Source organism: Melanotaenia boesemani, chromosome 10, assembly GCF_017639745.1.
Source record: "Melanotaenia boesemani isolate fMelBoe1 chromosome 10, fMelBoe1.pri, whole genome shotgun sequence".
Lineage (NCBI taxonomy): Eukaryota > Metazoa > Chordata > Actinopteri > Atheriniformes > Melanotaeniidae > Melanotaenia > Melanotaenia boesemani.
In genome coordinates this window covers 29,235,595-29,261,440 of record NC_055691.1, presented here as the reverse complement: position 1 = coordinate 29,261,440, position 25,846 = coordinate 29,235,595, and the positions used below count along the sequence as shown (strand labels likewise).

General features: G+C 38.7%; 1 protein-coding gene across 1 annotated transcript; it reads right to left on the bottom strand.

Annotated features, from left to right (window-relative positions):
- Positions 1 to 753: 753 nt before the first annotated feature.
- On the bottom strand, positions 754 to 25,726 carry dnah10 (dynein axonemal heavy chain 10). Its single transcript, XM_041997071.1, has 78 exons — positions 25,501 to 25,726; positions 24,997 to 25,103; positions 24,800 to 24,908; positions 24,583 to 24,698; positions 24,216 to 24,429; positions 23,859 to 24,016; positions 23,188 to 23,418; positions 22,824 to 23,014; positions 22,482 to 22,680; positions 22,193 to 22,375; positions 21,886 to 22,056; positions 21,408 to 21,584; positions 21,176 to 21,319; positions 20,882 to 21,045; positions 20,646 to 20,797; positions 20,373 to 20,537; positions 20,071 to 20,278; positions 19,803 to 19,959; positions 19,236 to 19,715; positions 18,978 to 19,136; positions 18,779 to 18,895; positions 18,567 to 18,669; positions 18,296 to 18,474; positions 17,971 to 18,182; positions 17,679 to 17,835; positions 17,301 to 17,534; positions 17,101 to 17,223; positions 16,780 to 17,013; positions 16,431 to 16,654; positions 16,068 to 16,337; positions 15,773 to 15,956; positions 15,542 to 15,676; positions 15,258 to 15,410; positions 14,900 to 15,088; positions 14,626 to 14,772; positions 14,177 to 14,368; positions 13,945 to 14,063; positions 13,703 to 13,861; positions 13,469 to 13,604; positions 13,243 to 13,365; positions 13,026 to 13,157; positions 12,688 to 12,904; positions 12,351 to 12,470; positions 12,097 to 12,242; positions 11,830 to 11,982; positions 11,478 to 11,738; positions 11,230 to 11,402; positions 11,046 to 11,139; positions 10,776 to 10,943; positions 10,452 to 10,640; positions 10,009 to 10,180; positions 9,721 to 9,924; positions 9,565 to 9,645; positions 9,211 to 9,408; positions 8,965 to 9,126; positions 8,689 to 8,863; positions 8,245 to 8,426; positions 8,013 to 8,149; positions 7,709 to 7,926; positions 7,360 to 7,581; positions 7,019 to 7,166; positions 6,636 to 6,915; positions 6,299 to 6,528; positions 5,928 to 6,201; positions 5,741 to 5,845; positions 5,476 to 5,630; positions 5,237 to 5,391; positions 4,742 to 4,925; positions 4,399 to 4,599; positions 3,633 to 3,842; positions 3,443 to 3,538; positions 3,182 to 3,353; positions 2,968 to 3,099; positions 2,611 to 2,822; positions 2,331 to 2,498; positions 2,006 to 2,186; positions 1,785 to 1,930; positions 754 to 1,692 (listed from the first exon to the last, which is right to left on the bottom strand). Exons 1-78 carry the CDS (start codon positions 25,724 to 25,726, stop codon positions 1,546 to 1,548), a joined length of 13,701 nt encoding a protein of 4,566 aa, XP_041853005.1. The 3' UTR covers positions 754 to 1,545.
- Between the last annotated feature and the right edge of the window lie 120 nt (positions 25,727 to 25,846).

The following is a 25,846-nucleotide window of genomic DNA, read 5'->3' as shown; positions in this document are numbered from 1 at the left end:
TACTTGTTCTAGTGAGAAATGGGACAGGTTGGTGAGTCCAACTCAGAGGGGAGATGTACCAAACTGCACCAGGTCACCAGCTGCAAAAGATGCTGCAGACAGCAAAAACTGCTCAAGCCTAGTACGCTAACATTTCATGACGTCCTCAGCTACTACAGTAAGGAAGTGTTTATATTTACAGGTGTACATTCTGATTGGGACTGGGTTGAATATTCCCACTTTCTCACAATAACAACATATGAAAAGGATATTATGGACTAGGGCGGGTGTGAGCTAGATAATGATCTGTCAGAGGTTTTATTTATACATTTATTTTTTTTATTGGTTTCAGGGCACTCCTCAGCATTTTACAAGGACAGTCAGAACAGATAAAGGTGCCAAGAGGGAACTAGAGTAATTGGATGTTGATGTAAATGATCACAAATATAAGTAGCTAAATATTATTTTGACCTGGAGGAGAGGGACCAAAATTTCATGGACACGTTCTCATATTAATAGCTGCGTGCTTATTTAATATTTAAATCCATAAGCCAAAATTAAATCTTGATTAAAGGTGCACTTCTGCAAAGGATATATGGATCAAAACTGTTGCAGTTTTCATTTATGTCTGTGAAATCACTGCTGCACCAGCTGGACCACTGGGGCTGTGTTAAAACTTTGTTTTACCATGCTCACCTCAGCCACTATAGTTTAGTTAAGCTGTGCTAGACCTGTTTGCTAAATGTGTGGCTAAAACATACACTGCTATTCATATTGCAAAGAAAAGTTCAAGTTTTATTCAGTCACTTTGTAAACAACAAATGAGTTGAGTACAAACATAACATTATAAACTTAATGTTATCTTTAGCCTGTGTCTTTATAATATAAAGTAACTGAAAAGACAGAGGCTGAAGCATAGTGCTTGTATTTAAACCTGTTAAGTTGAAATGACACTTTGATAAAGAGGAAAATTTTAATTACTAGTGCATTTCTACTGCAAGTAGAATGTATTCTGTTTCCTTTCAGAATCAACAAACACATTCTGACAGTGCTGTCCTGTCACACAATAACATACACAACACATAATGCACATGAATGACAAATATTTGTTAATAATTGAACAACTTTGCACTTTCAGGCCCAAAAGATTCTGACCAATTGTGGTCTGTGGTCAGTTTAGTTTTTATTAACATCAAAGAGAGGTGCTTTGGGGCTGCTGGCAAGGATTAAGTCCTCTGTGCTGTTATGTGCATTTAGAGAAAATATGGAGAACAAATACCCTGAAGTAATAAAAACATCTCTTTATTAATTACTTTAAATGAATATGAATACATACTTATTGCAATGTCATTTTTTTGCCAGGAATAAAAAAAAAAGTCCAACTTGTTCATATAGCACATTCCAAAAACTAGACCAAACTCAATGTGCTGAAAAAGTTCAGATGATAAAAACGTCAACAACATAAATGCATATATAAAACATATAATAGTAAGACTAAAATTAAACAGCATGCACAAACAGAACATATAAATAAGCTGGTCCGCTCAGTGAGTCTAAGGATCATTTTTAGTCACTGTTTAGACACAAACACACTCCCTGGAGTACCCAATGGGAGATGTGCACAGTGGTAAAGAGGTCTGCCTCAAATACCAACCCCACACCCATTGCATTCCTCCGCAAAGAAGTGGTGTACACTGGTGTCCGCAGCGTATCCTGAGTTACAAAACAAGAAAATACACATCAGGAAAAAAACATTTAAAAAGTAAATTACATGTACAGAAGTATGCAGAGGCTGTTGTCCAGACCTGTAACCTGAGATGGTGTGCCTCAATAGGGATGACTTTGAGAATGGGCAGTTCAATGACTAACTCCTTTGGTTTACTCCTCACTAGACAGCCCTTCTCTGTATCCCAGCCTGCTCCCTCCAGATACAGCCCAGACACAAAACAGCCTGCAGGCAAAAATAATGTTAGTCTTCGGATCTGCTCACCAAACATACTGCAAAGCATAGATGTCATTTCTTTACCTTGTTTGGGTTTGTCACTGACTTCCTCCTCATTGTGGAACTTAGTGACTTCGGTGTACAGTGTGGAAAGATCCAGAGGCCAGCCATTTTTCCTGCATGCAGCTTGGACCAGAGCAGTCAGGTAAGCCTCTGGGATGTGCAGTCCTGACAGCCACATAACCTTTGGTTCTCTGTCTTTAACCTAGCCAACACAAGATATACAGAAACATCAGAGACACAGTGATATTCTCAGCTGTTTTGCTAATCATAATTCATTCTGGAAAAAAGCAGAAGCCTATATATACTGTAAATAAGGTTTTTCATGGAAGTTTATGTCCATTTTTACCCAAAAGCTATACTGTTCATAACGCCTCTTGAAATGGCTCATCCAGTTTCCCAGGGACTTCAGAGTGTCAGGCGCCAACTTCTTCCAAATGACAGGAATTTGACCATTAAAAAGAGCCTGAGCCACTTCATCCAACTCACTGCTCATACCTACTTCACCAGCCAAGGCCTGCAAGACAAAAGAGAATCTCAATAAATCTATGCTGGAGGGATGCACACAGACAAAACACTTTTATGTTTTTGTCAATATAATTTTCTTCTGCCCTTCTGCCCCAGTTTACCCTCTGCAACTCAGCCAAAGACTGCTGCATGCGGACGATTAGTTTGTTGAAACGCTCTAGTTCTTGAAGCAGTACAACCGACGTTGGGGAGATATTTGTACCAAACTTTTTACGAATCACGTCCATGTCAAATACTTCAGGCAGCTTGTTCTGAATGTCTTGGGCAACCTGAATGATGAGCTCATCCCTACTGATACCTCCACCAGATTCACCTGTGGCATGAAGCAGCATAAAAAAGCCAATCAGATTCAAGAGTCTAGCTTTATTTGTCTCAGAAAACAGCTAAACATATTCTTTAACTTGAGATTCAATCTCATATCAGTTACGATTACGGTTAAAAGATACCAAAACACTTACCTGTCTGTGGCTGAAGGTCGATTAAATGAGCCCACATCTCTTTAGCTGCTTGAGTGAAGTATCCTATCTCTGCATTGGAATGAAGTCCAAGTACCTCTGGTGTGTTTGCCAGTGGCATGTTTTCAATCTCATCTGCAATAAATAACAATGTAAGGCTGTGTGTAAAGAAAGAAAACAGCTTAAGGTAATTTCAATAGTGAAAGAGTTAACTGACCAGTATATACATTAGCTATTCCAGTTGGAGGGATTTTATAATCAACATCTTTGTTGCTGAAGAAGTAGAACTGCCGGAAGGTATGAAAGAGGAAGTCTCCAAGGTACTCATTCATATACACAGTCAGGATCCTACGGTCAAAGCTATCTATCGCTCGCCCACCGTACATCACCTAATAAAACATTACACACACTTAACTTATGGCATTATATAAGATAGCAATACAACATAAAACAGAAACAACAATTAATGTAGCCTTACCTCCCCAATAAGGTATTTAAGACTTTCCCAAGGTATATTCCTATTTTTTTGGTTGTGCGCTTTTGTTAGATAAGTGTTCAGGATTTCCATACACACCTGTTACACAGAGTCATTAGCTACTGATGAGTCAAATGTATATGTATATTTACCACTCTTACAAAGCACAGATTTAGAATTCCACAGAACTTACAAAGAAGTCTGACTCGCTGAAGTCGTAGGGAACATTCCAACCAAGCTTTCCATACTTGCGTCTCTCTTGCACCACGGCATGGAAAAAGGCCAGCACATAGACCAGGCTGCGGAATGCAGGGTGTGGGCATGCAATCAAGGTCTCCTCTGTGATTTTAGAGTATGTGGCTCTCATGTTCAACTTGAGACCATTGGGAGGCTCTGTCACTATCTGCACACAAAATAAAAATTCATGCAAATATATTGAACATTTTAAAATATCTGTGATTGTTTATGAATTTTCTCTTAGCCTTAACAAGCATTCAAAACTTCATTTTCTTGTAGAATAGAGAAATATGGACTAACAATTGCAATCTATGATTTGAGAAATTTTCCAAATGAGTATCCACATTCAGACACGACAAACGTCAGGAGATAACTGCACCAGTTTCTTTAAAAAATATTGACATATAATGTCATAATCTAAATGCAGCATTGTCATGAAACAGACTAAAAATATTGAATTCTAAACTCCAGTCTTAGAAACGCTTCTAGATGAAGATAACTTAGGAAGTTATTCCTGCCATCAACTAGAAAGCAAAGAAACCATTGTTTCAGGTAAATCTAACTGTTTGAATAAAGGCAATTGGACTTCTTTTTCTTGGTTTTTGAAGATGTTTCACCTCTCATTCAAAATGCTTCTTCAGCTCATAAACAATTTAGGATTACAACGGCCTTCATGACTGAGCATCTACACCTGCATAAGGTAAAGGAAAAAATTGTTTCACCTTTAAAGACTTTTGCAGAATGCCAATGGGGAAATCCTTAATGGGGTCGGTAGTGATCCACAAGCGGAAGCTAGGGCTGGGATTGGTGACTCTCTCCAAGGCTTTTTCCAATTCCTTTAGCCACTTCACCAGCAGGTGGCAGTTCTGTAGCATCAACCAATGACCACGAGACACTGCCTTTTCCAACAGCTCTAGTGCCACCTTTATCACAAGTACAGAGGACCATTACCCATTTCTGTTATTTATTTATTATTTAGTGGGTTTACCTTTTAAACTTCATTATTATTTCACATGAACACTATTAAGACGTTATTATTGCAACATGAAAACAAATGTTCAGTACCTTCTCTTGCCCTTGGCCCATTGCAAGGAACTTGAACTTGCTGCCTCCAAAGTCCAAGCTCTCTGCTAGCTTCTTGAGGTCACTGACTGGGTCAGAGCCGGGACTTAGGATGAAGACAATGGGTGAGAAAGCTGTGCTTTGCTCATAAATTGCAGCAAAGTTGATCACAGGGGGCTGTACATATCTGAGCAGTAAAACAGAAAAAGACATTAAAAACCCAAAGATGAATTAATTTCAATGAGAGCAATAATGATTCTGTATTTTTGATGAAAAAGTTGTGCTAAGTCAACTTAACCTCCACATCACACACTGAAATATTCAGAACTGTGCAAAAGTTTATGGCACTTTATCTGGAAGATTTTTATCGTTCACACATCATCTGGATCCAGTATCAAAGGTTTGTACAAAACAGTGCATTAAATCTGATTGAGTAGATGCATTCAGACTATTCTTGGTATATAGTTTTAACAACGTAGCAATAATAGAAAAACTCACTTGTTGCCCATGGTAACACTGACATAGTCGGTGACAGCTCTAAAGACTCTATCAACACGGAAACAGCGCAGCAACAACAGCTTCTGAAAGGCTGTCAGGTTCTCTTTGTATTTCATGAGGAATGGAGCATGCTCTGGTGCATCTAAGTCACACCACTGAAGGGAAAAAATAAAACAAAACAATAAAGCTTTAGCTAAGCTGATTAAGTTACAGGGATTTCTTTTATTGTGGTCACTTACAGATTTCCACTCAGCGGAATTTTTCTCAATGTCATCAGGCAGTGAACCAAACTGCTCAGGAAAGAGCTCTGCGAGTTTTACTACATCCTCCCAGCCCTGGTCAGGAAGCCAGTCACAAGGCTTTGTGTGTTGGCTTTTTTCCAGAGATAGATTACCTTCACAAATGAAACAGAAGAACACAAAATGTTGCTTTCAGGACTGTGTACATTCATATGTTTGCATCTGGTTGCAATCACTGCTGTTGACTTCTTTGGATATATCTCACCCTTGATAAGGAACTCTAACTCTTCCTGAGGCACTCTACCCTCTGCCTGCTCAATCTTGATGGTCATGTTAAAAGAGAAGAGCAACTTGTGTCTCTCAAACAGCCCTAAGGGTGATGAAACCATCAATCAAAACATGCCTTCAGAAATGTACACAGCCTATATCTTTTTTTTTTTTTTTTTTTTTACCTGTGCAACCATAGTTATAAACGCTGTATGTGAGAGTGTTTATGATATTCTTAAGTCTTTGATGAACGTCTGAGTCAGCCAGAGATTTTTCTAGTGAAAAGTTAAACACTTCCAGGTAGGAGGCTAGTGAGTACTGGTACATGCTGTTAACCAAAGCCATGTCCGTTAGTACAAAGAACAGGATAGCACCACGCTTGGCTGCAGGTCGGTAGCCATCTCTAAAATCATCAATGTCCTCGGACATCTTCTTAGCCAACTTGAGTTTTTCAAATACCTAATAACCATATAAAATAAAAAAAATGGGGTTACTGACTTCAGAAAAATTACTTTTCTGCCATGAAGTAAATGGTTCAAATTTTAGCCAAACCAACCTCACTGGCTTTTGATTTTGTTTCCTCCAGTGTGTCAATGAGCTCTGTGTTATCCAACATATTGCCTGTAGATGAGGCTAGCTCTCTGAGCAAGGAGTCCCCAAGGTTTTTTAGCAGTTTCTTATTGTCGCTTGTCTCTTGGATCAAACGCTCACGCTGTTCCTCCAGCTCCTTCTTCTCAAAGCCCATAATAACACTCAGAAGCTGGTCTTCCAGACCCTTAAGAGTCACTGCATGTAACATGGAAATTTAGCCACAAACAAACAGACAAACCATTTAGTAACTGTTGTTTACATAATACAGACACAAAACATGGTTTCTATGCCGCAGATCTTACCAGTATAGTTAATGACCATGGCTTTTCCAAACACTGATGGAGAATATTTGGGATTAGCCAGTTTGGTGTTGAGGTAAAGTTTAAAGTTGGGATCATAGTCCACTTCCTTGTCACCCAGCATGATGACCTGTCTGCCCTCGGCTCCTTTTATATTCTTCTCCAAGACATTGTCAATTACTGGGTCAATGTATTCATCCACATCTTGAAAAAGGAATGGATAGCCATATTTAATGGCCATCTCAAGCTGTTTGAGGAAGTCTGGATCATTGAAAGATGAGACCTGAGGAAAAAATATGATCACACTGTCAGGACCATATACCATGAATCTTTCAAATCTTATTGTAAGCCAGCTGGCAGTCACTGAAACGTAAAACCTTTTGTACCTTGAGGTTATTATTTTGTTCCTTCTTTTTAATCCAGTTAAGTGCTTGCTGTTGAGGGTCAATACATAGCGGAAATCGATTCCCTCTAGTTGTGAGGATTGCATTCTGCACGGACAGCTCATCTGAAGGCAAACCCTCTGAGCCCCACCTGTAATACAATATTTGGTACAGCAACATGACTTTCCATTGTCAGTGCTGAATTTAGCAAAACAAATCACTATATTTGCAGCAAATACTGTCATCACAACACCTAATTCCTTTTACTTGATATGACCAATTGCTGCAATTGTTAATAATAATAACAAAAAAGTTTCAAAATATCTTAAGCAGAATCTTCTCACCTGCTAATTTCTACCTCATCTGTAAGAAGATCTTCCACTTTGAAAGGCTGGCTCAAGGGGATGCCTCTCTCCTCCACATCCTTAACCCATATTTCATATACCATTTCATTCCTGAAGTCCCAGTTGAAGGCCCCTTCATAACTCAGAAAAGCAGCGGAGATCAGACAGTCACCCAGGAGACGCACACGCTGATGCTTCAACCCTTCCAAATCTTTTGTCCACCTGAGATGGGGATTTGACAAGAGAAAGTAAAGTATGAAAGGTGGTTAAATAAAGAAAGCAATTAAAATAATGACAAAAATAAGTGGTTTCACATTCATGGTTACAAGTGTATTTAATATAGACTCACCTCTCATTTTCAGAGCTCAGACCAGATATGAGTTTGTCAGCAGCTTTGAGCCTCCTCTCCATAACCTCAGCTTCATCCTGTAGCAACTGCTTCTCCACAATAGCAGCTTCATACTTCTCTTGAAGAGAATGCAACTCTTTCTGGATATCACTAAGCTCATTTTGAATGGACTCTAGCTCGCGTTTACTCTGAAAGAAGTCCTTCTCTAGTCGTGCCACCTAGAAAAGAAAAGGGTAATACTGCTGTTTTAAGTGGATCTCTTCCAAACAAGATGTTGTAACTGCAGTTACAAAACACAGATTACCTTCTCTCGTTTGGGTTTAATTTCTCTGGCAACGTCACAGTAACCAATGATTGCTTCGACAAATTTAAGCATTCCTGAGCCAGCCTTACTGATGGCTTGCATCTCCTTGAGGGTTGTCTGTGAATTCTTTAAAAAGCCTGTCCATGAGAAATGTAAATAAAACATGGCAGTAGGAATCTAATGCTATGTTCCACTACAGTCTTAAAGTTAGTTTTCCACCTTATCAACTTACCTTTGACTGTCCTGACCTGGTTATTACTTATGGAATCACAGTCCATCTCCATCAAGGAGCGCAGGAAGTTAGCTTCTGACATCATCCCCCTGGCTGACTGCCAACTGATTTCTTTGTAGCCACGTAGCACAAGGATGCATTCACAAACCACTTGAACCTGTTTAGGTGGCTTAGCAAAAGACCTATATGGTGGGCAAGCAGAAGGCAGATTGTCGAAGAAAACTGACTAATAGATGACTTGTCATTTATTTATTACCAACTACTGTACAATTAAATTAAAGAATAACAACCCCTTCATGCAGTATGATTTGGGTTAACATCTAATTCTTTAGTTGGTATCTGCTTTACATGTTATGTTGTATATCATTTAGCCTGCTTAATCTCTCCACCACCAGCTCTTTGATAAGAGAATTAAAATGTGGATTTGATTGAGGAATAGTCTACCGGATCTCTGTGACATCAGATTTTTCCAGGTCCTGCAGGGCATTTCTGGCAGCCTCTAATGCTGGCAAAGCTTCAGCCAGAGAACTTTCAGCTTCTTTCTTCTCAACAGCTATGACTTTGTTTTGTTCTTCGATCTCTCTGGCCTTTTCTTCTGCAAGAGTCTTTTTCTCCTCAGCTAAAAGAAGGAATTATTGATAAGAGGCTTGTAATACCTGTGTGCACGAGTTCAAGTTTATTATTATATCCAGGAGTTTAAGGACAGAGATAAACACTGACCTGTGCTTGTGTTTGTGGCAATCTCATCCAGTAGGGTTTCACAAGCAGTGGACTTTTCAGCGAGGACCACCTTCTGATCTGCTAGCTTGACATTCAGTTGAGCTAACTGCTCTGTGGCTTCCTTCAGTTTGTCTAAACCTCCTTCTAAATGCTTGCACTGAGCTAGAATGTAAAAAAAGTCCTCATAAACATACTGATATGCAATAGTCATGTGGCAAAAGACCAAGTCTTGCAACATATTCTTACCTAGGATGTATCTGTCCTTTTCCTCCAGGAGGTTGGAATAACTGTTGATAAAATCCAAATAGTTTTTTGGAGTAACATAGTTTGCTCTTCTGAGTTTTTGCAGGAATAACTTGCTGTAGTCACCCACAGTGGCGTGCACCATGCATACATGATCTATAACAGCTGAAACATGCGCCTCAGGAATCATTGAAATTTCACCTGTAAAGTGACATTAATGAAAAACTTTGGTAATTAAGATCTAAAGATAATGTTCCATTTAAAAATCACATGACAACAAAGTACAATAAAATGACTGCCTTATGTGTTTTTTTTTTTGTTTTTTTAGTGTGTTTGTATGTGTGTGAGCAAACAAACCGATGAAAGACTCAGCCACTGCATATAACGCCTGCGGTGGCCATGGCAGGAACCAGTCTATCACAGTGTTGTTCATCAGACCTGAGACAGAAATGCAGATAATTAGCAATATCAGAAATTATGCTAATTCAAAGGAATCTGGAGCACATATTTCACCTGGGAAGTTCCTGCAACGTGTCCTCAGGGTGTCTCCCACTGGAGACATGCCTAAAACAATATGTAGATTGTTGGCACTCTTGTTAACAAAATACTGCCAAACACTCTCCTTGGAAGGGCCAGCTCCCATCTTAAGAGCTTCATCACGAAGTTGGTTAAGAATTGAGTCCTTTTCATCATCTGGGAACAATGCAGGAACTATGCCTATACAGAGAATGGATGATCACATTATTATAGCTGCAGCTTCTCTGATATATAAATCAAGTGTGAGGCACAGTGGTATTAAACCTGAAGTTAGCATGTTGTTAATGAGCTCCAAGAAGCCTTCCTCGGCAACATGAGCATCAGTAAAGAGAAACACTGTCTTCTTATTTTCAATGCCAAGCTTCAAATACAGTGTTTTTAGATCCTCTCGGAAGCTGGATTCATTGTATCCTCTACTCAGAGTGATTGCAAACACCTAAAACAAGAAGATTTAATTACAAAATTCGGGAAATGTAGTTGTTAATATAAGTTAATGTTGCTTAACCAAAACTTTTACACTTTACACATTGCATATACAGTATAAATTGAATTTCCCTTTGGGATTAATAAAGTATTTTTCATTTCATTTCATTCATATATATATATATATATATATATATATATATGTATGTATGCATTAAACATCTAAATGTTTATATTACTGTCAATCATCTGTGTTTCACCACATCTGCCATATGTTTTACAACCTCACAGCCAGCAGAGAACGCAGCAAGTTTGGTGAGAGACTGTTTGCCAGAGCCCCCAACTCCAACAAGAAGAGCATGGCCACGATCAATGCGGATGATGCGGTGAACCCGGGTCAGATGCTCCAGAGCATCATCAAATAATACCAGATTCATCTTAGACTTGCTCTCATTATATTCCTCGAGAATTTCCTGCAAGATGCAAACCCGCAGTGGTTAAACTATGGCAATAAATCATTGTAACAAACATAAAAATACCGTATTTATAATATATTCTAAAAATTCAGAAAACGTTTTAGAATGATAATAATATCCACAATAACTTACCTGAAACAGGGCTTTTGAAGCATCATATCCTTGGATGTCCTCATAGACTCTTGGTTCAGATTCATTGAGGGCTGTCTTGTAGTCTCCAAAAAGAATTGGGTCCTTCATTACTGCCTCCATGTCTGATTTGAAATGCTCTTCAATCAATTTTCTTATGTGATCTTGGATCTGGTGGCAAACAAGAATATTTTGGTTTTATATTTGTAGTTCCATCTGAGTGAACAATTATGCACAAAGTGGCTACCACTCAGTTTTATTGAGACATGTTACCAAAGTTTTGTCAGTTTCATTGATGAGTCTATCATGGAAGATTCTCAAGCATTCATTTCTCCAGACACGCACAAACTGGGTGACAGTTAAAAATCTGTAAGAGAAAATAAAGATCAGAGGAAGATATTTTGAAAGAAAGAGCTCTATTAACCTGTCAGTATGTGACTAGTGTGTGAGATCAGACCGGTCTGGTTTGGTGAGGATTAGTCCATTGTAGACTCTTGACAGGTCCCTCAGGTTAAAGATGTAGTGGAACTTGGAAGGAGTAGGTGGCAATTCTTTGATGATGATGTTGTAGAGTTCCAGTGTGCAATGGGTAACTTGATCACAAACCTTCTGTATGGCATCTTGAAATGGCTAAAACATTCACCAAGTTTATTAAGTCTGAATGATACGGAAAGTCAAGATTATGTGTAGAATATAGACACTCACTCTTGTGTGGCCTTTGATAATGGAAGCATAGATGAGGTGCAGAGACTCCATGGTTGGAAAGGGACTGCTGAACACACTAAAGAGAGAGATGAAGCGCGAATCTACTTCATTTCTCCCACCTCCTGCCTTTCCCATGGCAGCAATAAAATCAAGGTCCTTGAGGATTTTATAGTTAAGCTCCTTTCCTCTGTCATATATGCCTCCTCGGTCCAACAGCAGTTTCAGAAGAGCAATAGGTTGTTGGGTACCATAATCATCCACCTAGAAAGTGCATCAGCAACATTTCAGACATGCAAGCTCTGTCACCACAGCAAAAGAAACAGAGATTTGGCTGAGAGCTTGGAGCATGTACCTTTGGCATGTTCATGTCATCTACAAAGATCAGCAGTCTCTTCCCCATTGGAGGGCCAAAAGTATCTTTGGTCCTTTTTTCCACATTAGCTTCCAGGTTTCTCTGCAGGTCCATTGAAGTAGTTCTTGATGAGAAGTTGATGACAAGAGGAATCTAGTTAAAACAAAGAGGAGAAAAAAAGATATTTGAAGTCATTAATATAGACAGGACATTTTTCACATATTTTTACACAATTCTTTTTTTTCTTTTCTTCCCTTTCACACTCACTTTTGTGTCTACATTAATATTCTTAAGGAAGTTATGAATGGTGGCGGTCTTGGAAGTGCCAGACTCTCCAACCAGTAGTACTGGCCTCTTTATCTTCACCATCTGTTCCACGATCCAGTTGGCTCTTGTAGTGTCAACAGTTGGCACTAAAGCATGGACAGAACAGGAAAGAATCAAGGCAAAAATAGATACTTATGTAACTACTCATTAAATTGTCCTTGCTCCACTCCTTACAGAAACAAAACACACATTACCTAGGATATCAGCAAACTTCATTTCAGGGTGGTGAATGTATTTTGCAACCAAGGAGCTCCAGGAAACCCATTTCTCCTGTGCTCCATCAAAATGGAAGTCATACAGAGTTGGCAGGTATCCTGTATGGAAGTAGTGATTTTGCAATTAATGTCAAATCACATTTCAAACACTTGTTCATATAACTGTGGAGAGAAAACTGTGATCAAGTATCTATTTATTTAATCAATTCCAAATTCTATATTATCATGATACTGTGTCTCTAAGACACAATACGAAACACAAGAGACATTCAAATGAAACCCAATTATAATTTAAGAACAGGTTCTATCTTTTTACCTGGAATCTCACCAGGCGCAGCCAGGACTTTCTCATCATGTATTGTGATTAAGCAGGACAGCTTTTTGATGAACTTGTCAAACTTGATCCTATCACTTTCCACCAATGTGGCCCCTAGTGAGCAGTACAGAGCTTCCAGGAAGTAACTCTCAAGGACGTCAGCACTGCTACTCTCGTTCTCAATCAGTGCATCCAGTGTCAAGCATAGCTGAGTGACCTGAACACATGATCAAAATGTGCAGTCTTAACATGGGGCTATAGAAAACTTAAACTTCCTGCTTAAATAAACCAATCCCTGCACTGAAATATACATATCCTGAGACAGATGATTAACCTACCATATTCAGATCTGTCTGAGGAATATCAGTCTCCAGTTTCTGACCCTGTTTGCCATCAACAACACCATCTACAATCATGTCAATAGAGCTGTGCACATATTTCTCAAACAGTCTGTCAAGCACCTCTTGCTCCTAGAAAGAAGCAGACATAGTTAAGATATTATCAATTTAAAATCAAGGATAATTACCAAATAGTCAGCATATTTTTTTCTAATACCTTCTCAGGTCTGCTGTTGACCCATCTTTGCCAGTATGGAGTATATCTTAAGTTTTTGGGGTCAACAAAAACCATCCCACAGCGGGACACAGTAGCAGGGGATGCATACTGCAGATCTCCAACCTGTGACAACAAAGTTCTGTTACAAGATATCATGACAGTGGTTTTACAGAATAGTACAAGTAAACGTAATTTGTTAACAGCAATTTTAAAATGTAGGAAAAACCTCAAAAAGCATAGCACAGTGATTCTGTAAACGAATTCGTTCGCCATTGGCTAGAGTAAGGAGCTTGTTGTCATCCATCACTGAGTTCATATTCTCCACCCACAACGCGTCCACATCCCCATCAAACAGGATGTACCTGCAAGTCAGAGATTATCTCTTATTAGAGTATTTCACAAACATTTCTCTCATATCTTGTTAATAGAATATAATCTCCCTTTATGTTTAACTTTATACCTCCGCTCTTGTTTGTCAGTAGGCTTATTGATATCACGGAAGATGTTTGATAAAATCCCATCAGTCCAGTCTCGAGTGTCTGGGTCAAGAACTCCATAAAGTTCAATGACACTCATGGCTTTAGGATTCAGTGGATAGACCTTGGTATGCAGTCCCAGTCTGAAGGAAAAAATGAAGATCACAACAGTCCGAACACAAGATGAAGAAGGTGGAAAAAAAGAAATATGCAAACTGATACTCACTTGGTTTGAGCTTGGCATAATGTGCTGATCACAACTGATTTTCCTCCACCTGTGGGGCCCACGACCATAGTAGTGTGTCTAGTCATCATCGTCTCATACATCTGCACCACTTTATCCACCTACCAGAGACAGCATAAAATACAGAATATATCACCATCTAGACACTCATAAGTTTAAAGCAATTCTTTATCAGGTGAATGAATTTGTGCATCTCAAGGCCTAGATGAAACACCTGGTTAGGTAGGATGATGTTTTTGTTTTCTTGCAGGGTCTGCTCCACGGCATCATTGAAATCGGGATAGCGGACACGAGGGCAGTCTATTCCAGGGAACAGGTCTGAGATCAGCCCAAGGAACAAAGGAACATCCTCAAACACCAACTTAGGCAAGTTCATATCTCTGAGAGCACGCATCAACACCACATCCTGTTGAAAGGACAGACAGAAATATAATTATCAAGAAATAAAAGAAGAAAGAAAGTGAAAATGGGAACTATTGCATAAGCGGAAATACAAGAATAAATTTGTATTGTTTTCATGTGCTCTATAACATGCCTTCCTTTAGGTAATAATGAGACACAACTTCAGTCATTTGACATACAACTAATAAATCCTGTAGTGAATAAAAGCAATTTCTTTATTTCCACAACAGCAACAAAGATTGAAGGACCATAAATTTTTACCTCGCTGAAGTCTGGTGAGCCTCTTTTCAACTCTCCTGCCATCACCAGCACAGACTTTAGAGCACGTAGGCCAAAGTCGTAATGAGACTGCTTAGACAGCTGCTCACGAGCCAATTTATACAGCACAGTCATCTTTTTTGCGAGCATCTAAAATGAACAATTATGAAGCAGTGATACTGATACACTATTATCATTCAAATGTTTAAAGCACCTCAGAACAACAACATAAACTAAATCATTTTGAAAATTTTTATTTGCTGCGTGTGCATGTTACCTTGGCCATTAGGAAGCCTTCAGAGAAGAGCATTATCTCACATATCTGCTGAAGGTCAGGCACAATGACCACCACAGGCCTGAAGAGGGCTTTGACTGATTCCGGTAGCTCTGTACGTCCGGCATAACCGGGGTTCATAGTTATAAAAATCCCCATTGAGGCATCTAGACTGATCACTTGCCCTTCAAACTGATGTGCATAATGACAATGAAAACAAAAGTAAAAGACTTTGTCATGTACTTGTATAAAAAGCTCATGTATTATCACAAGCAAATTTATGAAAATGTCCTTGAATATGTATGAAAAATGGATATGTTTTCAATGCATTCATTACTGTCCGATATACTGACAGATGTACCTGAAATCTTTTAAGGTGTAAAATGAGAGCATTACGGATAGTTTGGATTTGCGAGGAGATAACTGACAATACTGAGGCATCGATACGATTAAACTCATCAAAGCATCCCCAAGCTCCGCACTGGGCGAGACCAGAGAAGATCTTCCCCATAGCCTGGACACAAAGAGGAAAGGAGACCATGTAAAAAGCACGTGAGAAATGACAATGCTAAATTTTAGCACAAAAAATGTTCCGGTACAAATATTTATCAGGAACTGTTGCTTCTTCAGGTAAAAACCTCTTACCATGCAGTCCATGCCCTCACCACAGTTTGTAACCATACAGAGTAGGCCTAAAGCTTTAGCCAAATCTTTAGTGGTCTCTGTCTTTCCTGTTCCAGCCGGTCCAGCAGGCGCTCCACCCAAGTACATGGAAAGGGCCTTTATGAACAATTCAGATATCGTACTTACTAAACAAGCTGACAGAACTATTTATGTGTTTCTTTAGGTGTTATAAGGCTATAAAGCCTCTCAAACCTGCGTAAGGGTGAGGTAGATCCGATCCGTCAGTGGGGTTATAACCAATCGACCATTCAATCCCATGTATTCATAGCCATAAGAGAAGGAAGCACTGCACTGACGCACAAATAGGTTGTCATGTTCTTTGTCCCAATAGAATCTTAACTGGCTTTCCCACTCAAATTCTTCTGCATCCATTATGCTGCAGAAAGATTGAAATTTTAACTCAGTTTTTGCATAATTTTCACTTAATCTTTAAGCACACACATGTTCAACAGATAAAACCTTAAACCGGTTCAGTGGTTAAGCTCACCTGTTGTTCCGCAAGTTGTACACGATGTCTCTCGCATGGACATCAATGATAAGGACAGTGTTGAGCTTTCGTCTGTCATTTTTACTCATGGGTCGAGTAATGCAGGTAACCAGCTCCTCAATCTGATGGCGCATCTTCTCAGAATAAGTCCTCAGAGCATGCTTTACTCCTTTCTTCATTTTTTTAAAGACATCTTCCACCTCCCAGGTCCACCACACTTGATTTGCAGCCAGCACCATCATGCCCTGGTACAAGAACATCCAATCTACCCTGTAAAAGACAGAATAAACATTTACTGTGCTTTATTTACACATTCAGCTAACTACAAAACTGCTTAGGTTTTCCTTTTGTATTTATACATACCTACTCCTGTCTTCACAGTAACGGTAGATGGCTTCTTTGGTGATGAGCCTATTAGTCCTTCTCATCTCCTGCAACACTCCCATCATCCACTCTTCCACTTTTCCCTCAACTGGAATGGGTTTCCTCAACTCCATTATCTCACCCTCAGCAGAAACCATGGCTAAGACTACCATCTCCCCACTGCTTTCCATTTCAAAGCGAAGAGATGTTATGTTGTCATACATCTATTCCAATAAAAAATAAAACATTAGTGAGTATTTTGCACACAGTAAGTAGTTATCTTGTTAATTTCTACATTTAAAAATAAGGTTAATATCTTTTCTACATCTTCTGTGTACTGGTCCAATACCTTGATCATGTGTTCCTGGACACAGGTAGGGTCACTACTCCCCAGAATACTGAGTAGTTCATCATCAGAGATGAAGAAGAAGCGTGGAAATGCATTTCGTTTGGAGTCCAGGTAGTAATTAAGACTCTTCTGGGACCTCTCCAGACCGTCACTCAAGGCCAGCAGCTCTGTTAACCGGTTAGGCACCAGGCAACACTGCTTAATGTATGGGCTCCTCACTGTGTCTTTCATTATCTACACAAAAAAATAATTATCTTATTTTGAGTTGTTCAGTAACAGTGCAGTTTGCTTTCATGAAGCTAAGAGTATCCCAAAAATCACCGCTTTAAATGTTTTGTTAATGTTGTCAAACTTCTTAGCTTCCTCAGGTAACTGCAAGCGAATGTCTCCGCCACTGAATATGCTCTCCAGATACATCCACTTCCGTTGTACCAGCAACCATACCTGTGCAAGGACCACTTTGTCAGTGAGCATTTTTGGATTTGCTAAAGACTGTTGAGGGATTAGTGTCTTTCACTGACCTCTATGGTCTCACTGATAAGAGACAGTTCTTTTTCCAACTGTTGTATGGCACTGAGGAAAGGTCCAACAAAACGACTGCCAGCCATACTCTGCAAGTTCATTATGTCATTGTCTACATTCAGTAGCACCTCATCCATGGCTCCCAGGACATAAATGTGTTCTTGGGTGCCTTTACAATAAGGCTGCACGCTGAACTTCACGTGTTCCCAGGTCTCCACCACTGCCTTTACTCCCTGAAAGCATGTGCATGCAAGTGTGCAAACATGAATGTTTTATAAGTAATGTGTAATTTCACAACTAAACTGAAACAACTGATTCTTAACTTCAGTCTAAGTGTATAAACTAATTTTAATTAATTAGTAAAGAGGGAATCTTGCCTTCTCAATACTCAGCTCTTTTACAGCAGAGGTGACAATGTCACCAATGACATTTGCATGTTTGTGTAGTTCAATAGCAAACATGTTCTCCAAAGTGAAGCTGCCAGGGTTCAATTCAAAACTAGTGCCTGTTCTTTCCATCAACTCCTTCCAGTGCCTGAAAATCAAATGCATAATGTTTCTGAGCGGTTGCACAGATCATACATATGGTACTTACATCTTCTGGTCAGAGCTATATAATCTATTCTGTACGAAGTTGAAATATTTAGTTCTTGTATCTACTCTTACTAACCTGTCTCGGAGGGCTTCATTTTTCAGGTCCAGCAGAAGAGGCAAAGAATCTCTGAACTCTTTCATGCGTCCATCTAGAAAGAAGGCCACAGGCAAGCCGCGCACATCTTTGGGCAGTTTCCTCAAACTTTTGATGAAAGTGTCTATGCCTTCTTGTAGCAGCTGGATGTCTAAATCTACCCACAAAGTCTGAGACCACTTTGCTTTCGCATCCTAAAAGATGTGAGTAAAACATGAAATACTTGACAAGCGCTTACTACCAGAATTTGGTGTAATGTGTCCTGACAGGAAATTTCAAATTCTAAGTGACAGCCAACACATCCCACCTTTTGAGCTTTGTATATATCATAAATCTGTCTCAAGCCTTCCATGTCTTTCTGCATCTGTGTAACCTCTGGATATGTATTGACTGGAAGGTCCAACAACTTCTTAGCATTAGAGAGCTCCTGCCCTTCTTCCACTATCTTGGCAAGGTCTGACTCATATTTTTCTATAATGTTGAGTCCTGCAAAGAACAATTCAATCACAATTAACATTTCAACATTTAGCATTATATTACTGATAGGAAAACATCAACTACAGACATGATCCATGTACCTTTTTCCAAATTCTCTCCCACAGCTCCAGGGCCATGCATGTTAAAGCTCTCAGCAAAGATGGACAACGCTTGCTCAAACACTTCAGTCTTCTGCTTTATTACCTTAAAAACAATATAAAAGCAGGAGGTATCAGGATTATAAATACATATTTCTAAAACAATACTTTATATTTTCCCCTCATATCAATTGTGCATGGCTTCCAGGTCTTACCATAGCAAAGGATTTCTTGACATTTTTCAGACTTTTATTTACTTGTCTGGATTCTGTACACAGGTCACTCCACATCTGGCTAATTTTGGCCACCTGCTGCAATTCATCGTCTCCAACCTAGAGTACATAAACACAAGTAGATTATTTGGGAAAAAAGGCTATTTTCTAAAGGACAATATTCTAACATTTAGTGTAGTACCTCCACTTTGTAAATGGCAAGTGTTCTGTATCTTTCTTGTATCTCAATGTATCTCAACTCCACATCTAAAGACATGTCTCGGATGTCTGAGATAGTGCCAAGGACAGATTGCAGATCCTCAAAAGTGTCCGGGCTCTGCTTTAGCTTCTTAGAGAGTTGCTGTTATTTAAAAAAAAATATATAAACATTAATCACACATAAAACCAAATAGTATTTAGCATAAAACCATCTGACTAACAGGGGTTTATGAATCAGTACCATGAGTTCGTCTGTCAAGTTGAAGAGATCTTCTTTGGCAGACTTGATGAGTGACATACTAAGTGAACTGATCCAAGACTCAATCATCTCTCGTACGGTGTGAACAAGGGGCTTCAGGTTTATATGAATAATGTGCTGAGTCTTATAGAGAGGCTCCTGAGTCAACTCATCCTTGATATTTGAAAAGATGTGCAGCTGTTCATCATACCTGGCACAGGATGGGTTTTTTGCTTCAAACCTTTCAATGACAGTGTTTTTATTATTCTCCCAAAAAGGCTGATAGCGTTGCCAGTGGTTAAGGTACTCGTATGCAGAGCGGAGTAGCTGCTGAATGTTCTGGGACACCGTCGAGACAGTCTCAACTAACTGAGGATGATGATACATATCACTGAGGAAGGTAAATGTCACCAATTCATCTTCATCCGCCACTTGTTGAGGGGGGCACTCAATGCAGGTCCCACGCATCCAGCGTGGAAATTTCTTAACAAAATACCACAGATTCAGCATTAGATTGAAAATTCTTTTTAAAAAATGCCATAATGTATAAAACAAATGTAAAGATCTCACCTCAGTGCTTTCTATACAGTCTCTAATGCACTGCATTAGAAGCCCGTGGATCTCATTACGCTGGGGCTGCAACACAATCTTAGGGGCAGACAGGATGGCATCAGTTTGGAAAAGAGCAGTATTTCCCATCAGTGCCATGCTGAAGGTCTTAATGTTCCTTTGTGTGAAAGCCAATATGAGAGACGTTACAATAATTCAGAAAGATACAATAATACAAAAATTCAGTGATTATTATTGCTCATAAAAAACATTAATATCATGTGATTACCTAAGTAGCATCATTACAAGCGAGTCAAACACCTTGCGTTCCCAGTACATGTAGTAAGTCGCCATACATTTGGCTTTGCCACTGCTGGTTTCCATGATCATCTGCTCTGTCTTAGTGATGATAAAACCAATGTCTGTATACTGCTTACTCAGCAAACAAACAGTCTTAACACGTTCTCGCTCAATGTGTTCGCAGAACTCCTTTACACCTAGACAAAAACATCAGATTCAACTAGTGGTGAAATTCTGAAATTTTTATTTTCAATGTCACCTAAAAAAATAAAATCTTTGTAATAATTTTACCTGGTAAGTCACTTGATTTATCTGGTACTGGAAATTTCAGCAAGTTGGCCATCAATATGGACTGCAATTTGGAGTCCAATTCTTTCTCATTGATGTGAGTATGACTGACCACTGACTCAAATTTAGAGACAACTTGAAAACTTTGGCTGATGAAGTCAGGTATCCCTAAAACCGAACAGATGTCATGTTATTCAATTTTACAGACAGCATTAACTGCATCAAAGCAAACGTGCAAATATCATGTTATGAAATCAATAAAGCAACTAAAAGTACCCAAGGAACTCCAGTTCAGTCTTTTGCATCCAAACTGCAACTGTGTTTTTACTGCATGTATTTGTGGTGCCAGCATAGTGAGATGTTCCTCACTCAGGCTGTCTATCACAGAGTCATAGAGGTTGACGAGTTTGTTCAGATTGTAAACATACCTAAAACCAAAATGAAATGAGTGAAAACATCAATCAGTAGTTTTATCATTTAGAGCAAACTTTGTTATCATTAAGTGTCATCACCTGAGGTATTTGTCCTCTTGTAGAGTCACACTTTGAGCCACATCAGGCACAGAGTAGTCCATCCTCACAAGCTGCTTTGTGTCAGAAATTATTTCTCTAAGTTCTGGAGCAAAGTTAACAGTGTATCGCACATGTCTTTTGGGGCTTTCATTTGGTGGGATATCCTTAAAATAAAAAAAATTAAATATATAAATAAAAGAATATTGGAGATAATATGATAAGTAATTATTGATATATGTTGCAAAATGCTACAAGGTTAAGGGCTTAAGTAAGTAAGCATAAAGTGACCCCTACTGTCTCTCTGTTTTCACTGGTAATCAACAGGGGTTTTTTCAGTAGCAGCGGTAAGTTGCATTCTGTCTTTTCCATCCAGCTCTCATGCTGCTGCTTCTGATATTCCTTAATTTGCTTTGCGATTTCCAAAGACTTGTCCTTGGCCTGAGTAGATTACAGTCGAATTTGATGTCAACTCAATAGTTTGCTCACCTAAACAGTATTGCAACGATATAAAAGTGAAATGACTCACCATTTTTATTTGTTCACTGTCAAGCATTTCTGGTACTTTCAGGAAGGGAAGGATGGTTTGTTTGATCTGGTGCAACATCATGCTGGCCCATCTGATAGCTCCTGCAACAGGAGGCTCATTCTTACTCAATGGTGGATTATCCTTCTGTGCTTTAAAGACTTCATTTATGCTGTTAACCTACAACAGGGATAACCAGACCTGTGATTTATGCAGACTATGTTCATATATTCACAATTTAGATAATATTTTGACAAACACTTTATATGGAATGAACAGAAAATATATAGACACTACTGGAACTTACCTACTAGAACTTACCAATCCAAATCAAACTTACAAGTTTGATTTGGATTGGTAAGTTCTAGTCATTTGATTTAGTAAGTTGAATTACAACATTTAAAATTTAAGCATAAGCACACAAAACACTTGCACTGATTTAATGTTCTTCAACTGCAGCTTTGATTTCACAATTCAGTACCTCTTTGCAGTACTGGGTCAGGATGTCATCAAACTTTCTCATCAAATGCTTGTTGATGGCCTCTCTGGAGTGAATTTGTTTAAATTTCAGCAGCATGTCAAAGGCATCACCTGAAGAGTGCAATGTCTTAAAAGACAGATCCAAGCAGCTGATGGCATCTTCCTCAATAGCCTAAAGGGACACATGAAAATAAATCAGCTTTACAAACAAACACTGAATGCATACAAATAGTAGATTATTGTGCAGCAAAATCAAATTTAATCTTGACAGTGACAAAAAATTGCCATTACAAATGTCCTAAACCCACCTCAATGGAAGTGTCAAAGTCTTGCATAATCATTTTCCAGCTGATCTTCTCAAATACGTTGAAAGGGTTAAAAGTGATCTCCTCAATAGGCAAAACTAAAGCATCCAGTTTAGTCAGCATTTCATCAATACATTTTATACCTTTCAGCTCTGAGACAGCGATGCTGTGGAAGTCCTCCAAAACCTGTGAAACACAAACCCCTGAATGCCCTTTCAAACAAGAGAGCTTAATTTTATACATGTACATGTTGAGTTATAGTGTGAGTTGAACAATGTATCTGTGCACAGACCTGAAAAACATTGCAGAGGTCCTGGCAGACAGAAGCCATGTAGTCAGTCTTCTCAAACAGTCTCTTTTGATCAAATTCCCAGCGTGCAGCCCTGCTTGATTTTTCTATTTCAGCTCGAGCCACAAAGTAGGATAATTTCCATTGTTCCAAAGCCAGCTTGGCATCATGAACCATTGATTTGGCCACTTCCCTCTTTTCTCTGTTTAAAGCATCATATTTTGTTAGTTATATTCAAAGCACTAAACAGTCTATTACAATATAGAATCCTGATTGACTGCTCAAGGCTTAAAACTTGATATCTGGATAAAACAGGATAGTTAAAAATAAATTATGCATACATACTTAAAGAGTTTGTGGACATCAATTGCAAGAGTCACACGCTGACACAGCTGCCAGGCAATACTCTCCATTAAGGGGACCATACGTTCATTTGTATTATAGTGGTGAGAGATAACCCACATTATCTCCAAGCTCTCCATCAGAGGAGGGATGTTGTCCCGGACTGCAGCAAAGCTTTCTCCAGTCGCCAGATTCTGCAACAGACAATGTTATCTTTAATCTAAGCAATGAAGAGAATATCTCAACAATGTCTTTGATGAGACTACTACATCTTGTGAGTCAATGTGTTCAGAAAACAGAGGCAGTCATTGAAAAGAATATTCATCAACGATGCATTTAGTAAAAAAAAAAAAAAAAAGCAACTCACCAGTAGGTTCCTTTCCAAAGTCTTGAGGAAAAGTGTATTTTCTTCTGACTCCAATCTGTATTTAGTTAATTTAGCAACCACTTTTTCAAAGGTCGGATTAATGGATGAATGTGTTTTGGTCACTACCTCCAAGACCTTCTCTACTACAGGTTGCTTAAGCTGCTTACTCAGAGCACTGAGGACAGACGCACGCTCCTGCCAAAGCACTATCTCAGCAAAAGGCCCAGGTGCCTAGAGAAAATGTAAAAGTCAGTGCTGCAAATCAGTCACAGAAGGTAGCAATACATAATTTTTGCCTACTTTCACTTGATCACTTCTAGGTAATTTTTTTGTACTTTTAGGCACAAACATACTTGTGGGTACAGGGCACAACATCCCTAAGTACTTTTAATACATACATTTTTCAGCAACCCTGCAAAGTTTACTCTCAGTAGCAGGGTAATAAGATAAGAATAGGCCCTCCCAGAGCTGAGACTTAACAATAGTAGAAGAACAAATGTGATAAAGATGTCTCACATAACCCTGATGAAAGATACACACACACACACACACACACACACACATATATATATATATACATATATATATATATATATATATATATATATATATATATATATATATATATAGTTGCTTCTAATACCCAACAAAATACAAGATGAGACCCAAACCTGTGGCTGTTTGTTTATTTGCTCTTCCAAAATAATGGTGATCTGAGTCTGCCAGTTCCTCACACACTGCTCCAACTTCTCCACTATTTCTGGATTGGAAATCAATACACCCACATCTGGCTCCAGGTCTAGCTCAGGGATCTGGAGCGTTGCCTCATCTAAATCCAAATGAACAATCTTTACAAATCTCTAGTTTTCAAATGGTCAAATAGCTCAAAATATGTTTAAAACATCAGGGAAGACGGTAGAGTTGCTGCAAATTACTTTGTAGAACACTTTTTAAAATTTTTTACTCAAATTCATTTTGAGTAAAAACATGAAAACATAGTCAGACTTAGTATATCAAATAAAACAAACCTTCAGTATAAAGCTGTTGGAGAGCTGCATTGACCTGTTCCAAGAACTTATGGGTCCTGTCGAGCAGCTCATCTCGAATCAAGAATTCCTTACTTAGCTTCTCTACATCACCCTCAGCATTTCCACTGATCTTCTCCTGATTGGAAACTTCCTTGTTTTGATTACTTGCTCCCGATCCTCCCAACTGGCGTGCAGTCAACAGGGGTATGAAGACCTGATGAGAGACACACCAAAAATATGCATCCTGTTGTTTGGATCCAGAGGATTCATTTATATATATTTATACAAGGTTTATGTTTGCAACTTTTCTACTGTTCTCAGCGAGAACAGATTAATTGAATTGTAAGTTGTTTCTTATTTAACTTACATTGACAAGGCGGTTCTGGAGCACCTGAAGGGGATGTCCACTATACATGCCAATATCAAATAGCCTTGGCATAATGATATTGGCTTCTTTCATATCCAGTGGTTTAACAATGACCTCTGTTTAAAATTCAAATAAAAAAATATCTGAATGAATAATTTGTATGTACATTACAGGATGGACCATGTGTAAATAAAATGATAAAGAAAAGTCATCTTACCATTTGTATCTCTGATAAAGTAGAAGGTGCGAGATTTAACAAATCTCTCCAGGTGTTCATTTACTGCTACATGAAGCTCAGTGTGATAGACCACTTTGTCTTCAATCCTCTGAAACCATCACACCATAAATAGGGTTAATATGTTGATCATCACTCATATTAATGAATCATTTAAAACAAGCTCAGTTTATTCTTACATAGCTGGGGCTCTGTTCATTTAAGTCGTCACAGTTGGAGGAGATCTCTACTCCACTTAGCGTCAAGGACTTCTGGTCAGGATTTGAAGAGGCTTCATCTTTTATATCTGAATAATAGATTAATTTACTATGTAATGTATTATTAATAAATTCATATTAAAAACAGAATGTTTAACTATTGCTCAGACTTGGTTTTATATTGTGTCTCGGTTTGTGTTTGCATGCATGCTTGTGTGTCTGTGACAGTGATCTGTGTGCATGCTTGTTGATATGTGTGCAGGTACTTGTTCTGAAGCGAATTTCTGTTTGCTTTGGTTGTGTGTGCATGTATCACTGTGTGAGGAAGCCCATTTGAAATAGTAAAAATCTAGAGTCAGCAGTCTGCTTTTTTTTTCCATTTTTTTTTAGTACGGAAAACACCTTTGGTTTATTTTAAGATTCATTGAAAGAAGTGTAAAAGTTGTGTAAAGAATCTGAAACTTCAAATGACTAAACAGCACTTACCAAGAGGAATTTTAACCTCAACTTCTTCTTCTCTAACAGTTTTGTAAAACAGAAGATATGATGGCGGATCTTCAGGAACATCGTCCAAGAACTGGATAATTTTTCTTTCTTCTTTACCATCTCCACGACGCAGTAGCTCGTCGAAACTCTCGGGACACTTCCTTAAATTGAATCCTGCAGAGACCCTCTGACGAATCCACTCCACCCGTAAATCGTTATGTGACATTATTAGTCCATAATTATAAGCTAAAACCTAGATTATGTGGAATTTCATTTCAGCTGATATTTCGACATTGAAAACTTTTCGACTAACCAAGCTTTTTCAAGAGACTGGTTAAAATGTTTT

Excerpts from the sequence above, each read along its gene's own strand:
- dnah10 (XM_041997071.1), bottom strand. The coding sequence starts at position 25,726 with ATGTCACATAACGATTTACGGGTGGAGTGGATTCGTCAGAGGGTCTCT. Across the intron at positions 13,366-13,468 it reads ACTGTGCTATGCTTTTTGAG|GTTGGAGATCTGCAGTATGC; the intron begins GTTTTTCCTACA and ends TTGTTGTCACAG. Across the intron at positions 3,100-3,181 it reads AATAGCTAATGTATATACTG|ATGAGATTGAAAACATGCCA; the intron begins GTCAGTTAACTC and ends TATTTATTGCAG.